This window comes from Mya arenaria, chromosome 5 (assembly GCF_026914265.1).
Source record: "Mya arenaria isolate MELC-2E11 chromosome 5, ASM2691426v1".
Lineage (NCBI taxonomy): Eukaryota > Metazoa > Mollusca > Bivalvia > Myida > Myidae > Mya > Mya arenaria.
The window spans coordinates 16,471,622-16,481,753 of NC_069126.1; the positions used below are offsets into that span (position 1 = coordinate 16,471,622).

General features: G+C 40.0%; 1 protein-coding gene across 3 annotated transcripts in view; it reads right to left on the reverse strand.

Moving 5' to 3' along the window:
- LOC128234716 (PR domain zinc finger protein 10-like) overlaps positions 1–10,118 on the reverse strand; it is a 28,068-nt gene extending 17,950 nt beyond the window's left edge. Inside the window, exons 1-6 of one of the 3 annotated variants that reach the window (XM_052949142.1) lie at positions 10,084–10,118; positions 8,138–8,423; positions 6,828–7,039; positions 5,990–6,148; positions 5,556–5,754; positions 5,145–5,242 (exon numbers count right to left, since the gene is read on the reverse strand). In XM_052949142.1, coding sequence (XP_052805102.1) covers positions 5,145–5,242; positions 5,556–5,754; positions 5,990–6,148; positions 6,828–7,039; positions 8,138–8,360 — 891 coding nt within the window. In that variant the 5' untranslated portion in view covers positions 8,361–8,423; positions 10,084–10,118. Of the gene's footprint in view, positions 1–5,144; positions 5,243–5,555; positions 5,755–5,989; positions 6,149–6,827; positions 7,040–8,137; positions 8,424–9,549; positions 9,851–10,083 lie in introns of those variants that run through there. The other 2 variants (XM_052949143.1, XM_052949140.1) reach the window with 2 other exon arrangements.
- Positions 10,119–10,132: the final 14 nt, after the last annotated feature.

Below are 10,132 nucleotides of genomic sequence, written 5' to 3' on the forward strand. Positions count from 1 at the left end.
GACCAGTTGCCAGTAACTGTTGTCAATCATACAATCAGTTGACCCGACCAGTTGCCAGTAACTGTTGTCAATCATACAATCAGTTGACCCGACCAGTTGCCAGTAACTGTTGTCAATCATACAATCAGTTGACCCGACCAGTTGCCAGTAACTGTTGTCAATCATACAATCAGTTGACCCGACCAGTTGCCAGTAACTGTTGTCAATCATACAATCAGTTGACCCGACCAGTTGCCAGTAACTGTTGTCAATCATACAATCAGTTGACCCGACCAGTTGCCAGTAACTGTTGTCAATCATACAATCAGTTGACCCGACCAGTTGCCAGTAACTGTTGTCAATCATACAATCAGTTGACCCGACCAGTTGCCAGTAACTGTTGTCAATCATACAATCAGTTGACCCGACCAGTTGCCAGTAACTGTTGTCAATCATACAATCAGTTGACCCGACCAGTTGCCAGTAACTGTTGTCAATCATACAATCACTTGACCCGACCAGTTGCCAGTAACTGTTGTCAATCATACAATCACTTGACCCGACCAGTTGCCAGTAACTGTTGTCAATCATACAATCACTTGACCCGACCAGTTGCCAGTAACTGTTGTCAATCATACAATCACTTGACCCGACCAGTTGCCAGTAACTGTTGTCAATCATACAATCACTTGACCCGACCAGTTGCCAGTAACTGTTGTCAATCATACAATCACTTGACCTTGACCAGTTGCCAGTAACTGTTGTCAATCATACAATCACTTGACCCGACCAGTTGCCAGTAACTGTTGTCAATCATACAATCACTTGACCCGACCAGTTGCCAGTAACTGTTGTCAATCATACAATCACTTGACCCGACCAGTTGCCAGTAACTGTTGTCAATCATACAATCACTTGACCCGACCAGTTGCCAGTAACTGTTGTCAATCATACAATCACTTGACCCGACCAGTTGCCAGTAACTGTTGTCAATCATACAATCACTTGACTTGACCAGTTGCCAGTAACTGTTGTCAATCATACAATCAGTTGACCCGACCAGTTGCCAGTAACTGTTGTCAATCATACAATCAGTTGACCCGACCAGTTGCCAGTAACTGTTGTCAATCATACAATCAGTTGACCCGACCAGTTGCCAGTAACTGTTGTCAATCATACAATCAGTTGACCCGACCAGTTGCCAGTAACTGTTGTCAATCATACAATCAGTTGACCCGACCAGTTGCCAGTAACTGTTGTCAATCATACAATCAGTTGACCCGACCAGTTGCCAGTAACTGTTGTCAATCATACAATCAGTTGACCCGACCAGTTGCCAGTAACTGTTGTCAATCATACAATCAGTTGACCCGACCAGTTGCCAGTAACTGTTGTCAATCATACAATCAGTTGACCCGACCAGTTGCCAGTAACTGTTGTCAATCATACAATCAGTTGACCCGACCAGTTGCCAGTAACTGTTGTCAATCATACAATCAGTTGACCCGACCAGTTGCCAGTAACTGTTGTCAATCATACAATCAGTTGACCCGACCAGTTGCCAGTAACTGTTGTCAATCATACAATCAGTTGACCCGACCAGTTGCCAGTAACTGTTGTCAATCATACAATCAGTTGACCCGACCAGTTGCCAGTAACTGTTGTCAATCATACAATCAGTTGACCCGACCAGTTGCCAGTAACTGTTGTCAATCATACAATCAGTTGACCCGACCAGTTGCCAGTAACTGTTGTCAATCATACAATCAGTTGACCCGACCAGTTGCCAGTAACTGTTGTCAATCATACAATCAGTTGACCCGACCAGTTGCCAGTAACTGTTGTCAATCATACAATCAGTTGACCCGACCAGTTGCCAGTAACTGTTGTCAATCATACAATCAGTTGACCCGACCAGTTGCCAGTAACTGTTGTCAATCATACAATCAGTTGACCCGACCAGTTGCCAGTAACTGTTGTCGATCATACAATCAGTTGACCCGACCAGTTGCCAGTAACTGTTGTCGATCATACAATCAGTTGACCCGACCAGTTGCCAGTAACTGTTGTCAATCATACAATCACTTGACCCGACCAGTTGCCAGTAACTGTTGTCGATCATACAATCACTTGACCCGACCAGTTGCCAGTAACTGTTGTCGATCATACAATCACTTGACCCGACCAGTTGCCAGTAACTGTTGTCGATCATACAATCACTTGACCCGACCAGTTGCCAGTAACTGTTGTCGATCATACAATCACTTGACCCGACCAGTTGCCAGTAACTGTTGTCGATCATACAATCACTTGACCCGACCAGTTGCCAGTAACTGTTGTCGATCATACAATCACTTGACCCGACCAGTTGCCAGTAACTGTTGTCGATCATACAATCACTTGACCCGACCAGTTGCCAGTAACTGTTGTCGATCATACAATCAGTTGACCCGACCAGTTGCCAGTAACTGTTGTCGATCATACAATCAGTTGACCCGACCAGTTGCCAGTAACTGTTGTCGATCATACAATCAGTTGACCCGACCAGTTGCCAGTAACTGTTGTCGATCATACAATCAGTTGACCCGACCAGTTGCCAGTAACTGTTGTCGATCATACAATCAGTTGACCCGACCAGTTGCCAGTAACTGTTGTCGATCATACAATCAGTTGACCCGACCAGTTGCCAGTAACTGTTGTCGATCATACAATCAGTTGACCCGACCAGTTGCCAGTAACTGTTGTCGATCATACAATCAGTTGACCCGACCAGTTGCCAGTAACCGTTGTCGATCATACAATCAGTTGACCCGACCAGTTGCCAGTAACCGTTGTCGATCATACAATCAGTTGACCCGACCAGTTGCCAGTAACCGTTGTCGATCATACAATCTGTTGACCCGACCAGTTGCCAGTAACCGTTGTCGATCATACAATCTGTTGACCCGACCAGTTGCCAGTAACCGTTGTCGATCATACAATCTGTTGACCCGACCAGTTGCCAGTAACCGTTGTCGATCATACAATCTGTTGACCCGACCAGTTGCCAGTAACCGTTGTCGATCATACAATCTGTTGACCCGACCAGTTGCCAGTAACCGTTGTCGATCATACAATCTGTTGACCCGACCAGTTGCCAGTAACCGTTGTCGATCATACAATCTGTTGACCCGACCAGTTGCCAGTAACCGTTGTCGATCATACAATCTGTTGACCCGACCAGTTGCCAGTAACCGTTGTCGATCATACAATCTGTTGACCCGACCAGTTGCCAGTAACCGTTGTCGATCATACAATCTGTTGACCCGACCAGTTGCCAGTAACCGTTGTCGATCATACAATCTGTTGACCCGACCAGTTGCCAGTAACCGTTGTCGATCATACAATCTGTTGACCCGACCAGTTGCCAGTAACCGTTGTCGATCATACAATCTGTTGACCCGACCAGTTGCCAGTAACCGTTGTCGATCATACAATCTGTTGACCCGACCAGTTGCCAGTAACTGTTGTCGATCATACAATCTGTTGACCCGACCAGTTGCCAGTAACTGTTGTCGATCATACAATCTGTTGACCCGACCAGTTGCCAGTAACTGTTGTCGATCATACAATCTGTTGACCCGACCAGTTGCCAGTAACTGTTGTCGATCATACAATCTGTTGACCCGACCAGTTGCCAGTAACTGTTGTCGATCATACAATCTGTTGACCCGACCAGTTGCCAGTAACTGTTGTCGATCATACAATCTGTTGACCCGACCAGTTGCCAGTAACTGTTGTCGATCATACAATCTGTTGACCCGACCAGTTGCCAGTAACTGTTGTCGATCATACAATCTGTTGACCCGACCAGTTGCCAGTAACTGTTGTCGATCATACAATCTGTTGACCCGACCAGTTGCCAGTAACTGTTGTCGATCATACAATCTGTTGACCCGACCAGTTGCCAGTAACTGTTGTCGATCATACAATCTGTTGACCCGACCAGTTGCCAGTAACTGTTGTCGATCATACAATCAGTTGACCCGACCAGTTGCCAGTAACTGTTGTCGATCATACAATCTGTTGACCCGACCAGTTGCCAGTAACTGTTGTCGATCATACAATCAGTTGACCCGACCAGTTGCCAGTAACTGTTGTCGATCATACAATCAGTTGACCCGACCAGTTGCCAGTAACTGTTGTCGATCATACAATCAGTTGACCCGACCAGTTGCCAGTAACTGTTGTCGATCATACAATCAGTTGACCCGACCAGTTGCCAGTAACTGTTGTCAATCATACAATCAGTTGACCCGACCAGTTGCCAGTAACTGTTGTCAATCATACAATCAGTTGACCCGACCAGTTGCCAGTAACTGTTGTCAATCATACTGTTGTCAATCATACAATCTGTTGACCTGACCAGTTGCCAGTAACTGTTGTCAATCATACAATCAGTTGACCTGACCAATTGCCAGTAACTGTTGTCAATCATACAATCAGTTGACCCGACCAGTTGCCATTAACTGTTGTCAATCATACAATCAGTTGACCTGACCAATTGCCAGTAACTGTTGTCAATCATACAATCTGTTGACCTGACCAATTGCCAGTAACTGTTGTCAATCATACAATCAGTTGACCTGACCAGTTGCCAGTAACTGTTGTCAATCATACAATCAGTTGACCTGACCAGTTGCCAGTAACTGTTGTCAATCATACAATCAGTTGACCCGACCAGTTGCCAGTAACTGTTGTCAATCATACAATCAGTTGACCTGACCAATTGCCAGTAACTGTTGTCAATCATACAATCAGTTGACTTGACCAGTTGCCAGTAACAGTTGTTTATCAAAAAGTCAGTTGACCCCCGAAAGTAAGCCTATATTTCCAAAACAAATAAAAGCAAATTGTTGCATTATCAAATGGAACAACTGATAAACCTCGTCAAATCATCTTGAAAAGTTTAAATAATTACATTGTTGACTGGTAAATCAACCTACATTACAATATGAACAAAATATGGAAAACAATGTGTTATATTTTCATTCTAACCCCCAATTAATAGGGCTATGGTATACTTACTCAAAACTATCTGACAAAATTGATTAAAATACCATCAGTAGTAGTAGTATTATTAGTATTAAGTAGTTTATTCTGTATGTAAAAACAACTTAAAGTACCTTGTTTATTTGTCTGACCGTGACCTCTGCCTCGTTGGGACCAGATCCAGACAGGGAACTAACGGCCCCTTCCATATCTTCCATCACCAGTGATGCACCTGTTATTATAAAGATATTGATAACTGTATATCCCATATCGATGTGGTATTTTCTCTTCACAGACATAATTATCGTTACTGCAGTCATGCAGAGTTCTTGATGTAAATGAAAGCTTTATTGGTTTAAAGAAAAAAAATGTACTTGTTTATTCAAATGATAAATAATAAAAATTACAAAAATGAGTCTATATAAAAAAACATCTAAATTATTCTACAGCTTTAACCAAAGGTAGTTTTCTGCTTATACAAAACAATACATTGGAATTAAAAAAAGATTAGTCCACATGACATAAGAATATAGTTCCTTAATCACCTCTTTGATAGGAGTGAGCTATTTCCACTTCACCATGACCTTGCCCAACTTCTCCATGATGAACATGACCCATGTCATCATGGTGACCTTGACCTAGCTCTCTGTCGCCATGGAGATGACCTCTACTTGAGATCGGAGGGTCATCTGAGGCCGACACCTCACCTTGCGAAAACGACATAGCCACGCCATGCATACCTAACTGCAAAATAGGTCATGACATGAATTTTGTATTTTATGATATCGTTTTGTTCATACCTAACATGCAAAATAATGTTAGCTTGGTGCTATGATTTCAATATATTTTTAAATAATGAACTTATTTTCACATTAGTCTCTGCATTAAATTGCTTTCTGACTGATCAAACATTCAAAAAATAGCCAATATTCTAAAAAAAAATATTGTATCAAAGTACATGTAACGTGCTCCAGCTTACTTGTTGCAGTCTGATTCCTCGCGATGTGATTGGCTGCCTGTGTAGAATGCTGGCTCCTGATTGGCCAACAGTGCTGTCTACATCAGGGGAGAGAACTCTAGACTCGGTACCCAGCTGGCTCTGGGCATTGACCACTAGCTGATGCATCTGGTAACGCATCTATTAAGAAATATTCAGATACAAAGGTAGGTTCACTTCCAACCCCACAAATTAGCACAAAAAAATCAAATTTAGTGCTAAAAACATTTTATGATAAAATATGGGCCTAAGATATAATATAATGCAAATGTGGCAACATATCTTACCTTTAAAAATAATAAATCCACATACTTTGTACGTGAAATGCTAGACATTCGCAAAATAAGAACTTTGGAGAAGGAGGGGTCACTCCAAAAAAACCCAACTATCTATATCTAATTTTAATTCAGTATTTCTTTATTGTTCAGTGAAAAAGAAGGAAAATATTTTTGTTTTGCATCATTTGCTAAAGTTATGTTTAAAACAACACAATAACTTCTTTTTTTTTAAATTGTTTTTTTTTGCCAAATAATAAATTTAACAAGGTTCGGGGTAACATTGGAATCAGATTTCATGAAACCCAGGAAAGTCTAGACTTAACAAAAATGTCGTGCAAATTGGATGATCAGTAAAACAAAAATGTACAAACTAGTACTGACTGTTGGTTAACAATTTGTATACTCTTATAAATACCATACAGCACAAAGAACAGATTAAACATTATTCTTTTTTTTCTGAATAAAACTATCTTAACAATTACTGAGGGAAGGACGAACGGAAGCAAGCAAGCTAAGAAAGGGTGATAATCTAAACTACACACATGAGCAGACTGTACCGGAGAACTGCTTGCCACTGGCGGGTTGTCCAAGTAGTTTTCCTGCAGAATCTGGGCCTCATTGCTGGAGCCCATATCCTGGTAGGGGTCTTGCGGGGCCTCGTAGGAAGATTCAGCCACCTGGTATACATGGTTGGAGGCTGACATGGAAACATGTGGGACAGACTGTACACTGTAACTATCAGCAGCATATCGGCCTGCAAAAGGCAATTAAAATGTAAATCTATATTATATATATATCATATAATAGTGATTGACAAAATTAAATATTAATGCTTTCATTATGTTACAAGAGGTGGCATTGGATAATTGCAAATATACTTTTAAAGCAACCCTAACATATTATATATAAGAAATTTAACTGTACAGCTTTGAGCAATTATCCTATATTGCCATTCAACTGAGAACAAGACTAGAAATGTGTCCATAGGACACGGATGCCCCCACTTCGATTTTTTGTCACAGAAAATAAGCCATAATGATTATTCAGGATGATCTGCACATATAGGATAAGTTGAGTTGAGTTGGGTTTTACGGCATCGCAAGACTGTATAGGTTATATGGCGCCATTCATCCTTTTCAAAAATTAGATCGGATAAGATATTTTTTAAGTATTGTTGGGAAATAAAGGGCCCTAACTCCTAAATGATTAAAGCGATTTCCATGGCTATCGAACTTGATCAAGATATAATGGTCACAAACATGTGTTAAAAGTTTGGTGAGGATTGGACAAACAGTTTTCAAGAATTAGATTGGAAACAATCTTCGGGACGTATTTTTCAAGTCTTTTTTTGCAAATAAAGGGCCGTAACTCCTAAATGACAAAAGCGATTTCCATGGCTATCGAACTTGATCAAGATATTATGGTCACAATCATGTATGTAAAGTTTGGTGAGGATTGGACACATACTTTTCAAGAATTAGATTGGAAACATATATTTTTGAAGTATTTTTGGCAAAAAAGGGCCGTAACTCCTAAATGACTAAAGCGATTTCCATGACTATCGAACTTGATCAAGATATTATGGTCACAAACATGTGTTTAAAGTTTGGTGAGGATTGGACAAACGGTTTTCAAGAATTAGATCGGAAACAATCTTCGGGACGTACGTACGTACAGACAGACAGACGTACGTACGGACAAGGGCAACCCTATATGCCGCCACTTTGTGGGGGCATAAAAATGTAGCATCAATGCATCATATTAAAGACAATGCTCATATCATTAGCGTTTTGGTGCATAAATTGCATTAAAATATATGAGCACAAAGCCCAGTGTCTTAAGATCACATTACCAGGCAAGCCATCACTATCAGACTGATAGCGTTGTTCAGCCCTATACGCTGCCTGGACAAATGATGCTGGTGACATGTCAGCGAAGTCTGGGACCTGGTGGTCAGCCCCTCCCCCTCCTGACGAGGAGGGTATGGAGCTGCTGCTTGGCTCATCCTCACCCTGGGGAGCCCCAAAATTGTTTGAAGCCCAGGGTGGGGGTCTGTCGGAACTGGAGTCACCCATTGTCAAAAACTGTTGGAGAAGTTATTGTTGAATATCTGGAGATATTCTGCATGTCAATGATGACTGAAAAACAATGCATAAGAATAAAATTTGATTTATATGACAATCAATATATAACAGCTGTCATCAACCATAATTGTATAAGCTTTGCTGTCGTTTCAATACTATCCAATATATTATATGTTTGTAAATGTATTTAATGTTAACTTTGTTATATATATATATATATATATTATATATACTGCTGTACCAAGTATTGGTGAATAAATCCAATCATTATGTAAGTGTGACCTTGCTGTTCAAGCTGTTTGCATGAAGGTTATGTGTGACACACTTTCCAAAGTTATTCTACCAAGTAAAAGAGGTAAGAGAGGTAAGATTGAAATCATATTAATAGTTAACAGATATGAAATTCATTGAAATCCCATGAATAGTTACTGACTTACAAAGCTATGGGCAGAACAGGAAATAATGCTATTAAGAATCTATGAAAACCATTTTCAGCAAAACTGCAAAGCAAATCACCTCCAAGAGTGAACATAACCATTCCATGAGACTTCGCAATTGAATGCATCTCAAACCGGCTCATCATGCTCTTAAAATCTTTGAAATTCAAATACAAATTGTAAACATTTATAGCCAACACAAAAAAAACTTTGCTATAAAATCTATATCTTGGAACATTGACCTACAAGTATGTCCGTGACCATTGAGGTGGGAGCATAAATATGAGCAAAAAAAATCCCACTAACAGTCCTACAATTCTTAGCAGTTTGATTGAAATCATATTAAAATGTTATGAATGGGACACAAAGTATTGCTATGAAATACAAATTGCTGAACATTGAACATCAAGTGTGACCCTAATCTTTGAGATGAGAGCACAAATCTTATATGCAGTAAACCTTCTCGCAGTGGCCTACAATTACGTGAAATTTGATTAAAATACAATTGAATGTGACAAAGATACAGCTAAGATACTAAATTAATGGACATATGATTTCATTTTAATCTTGATATTCTTTTACAAGCAGTCCTAGTCTGAAACTACCACCTGCTTTAAAAAATGATATTCCAAGTCTATGAAGTAACATGTTGAACTGAAATAAATTTATCTGACAAGCAGGTCACAACAAAACTGAGACAAATGGCATTTTTTCTTTTTTTTATAACTTTACTGGACACTTACTGGAAAATGTCTGCAACTCTGTAGTGATTGTGTGAAAAATAAAGATTGAAAAAATGAGCATTTTTTGTTTACACTTCATCATCAACTGTATATAAGTTGACAAAAGTCTTTCTTTTTAAATTATTTCCCTTGTCTTTATTATTCAAGTGGCAACCATTTTTATTTTTTACAGATTTCAATAATACTGCTCTACAAATGACTGATCATGGCTGAGAGACAATATTGTCAGAATTTCACTTCGAAAGTTTTCAATTGTTTATATTTCTGACATTAAAATGGACTTGGCCGACTTCCCTACAAATTAACATGACTTGTCAAAGTGGAGTGGCCCACTCGCGAATGACCTTGGTGGTCGAGTCCAAATGCAGGGGGTTCCTGTCACTCCAGGGTCTTTGAATTTACAAATTAAGCCTACACATGACTAAGCAAATGTTGTAGTAAACGATTCTTTTACGTTTACGTAAACTTGATTGACGTAAACACATTGAATACAGCGAAAACGAAATTACAATATAAAAGAATACTTTCACCCACCTCCATCTTTTAAATCTCGTAAAATCTCACTTAAGGCACGTGACAATAG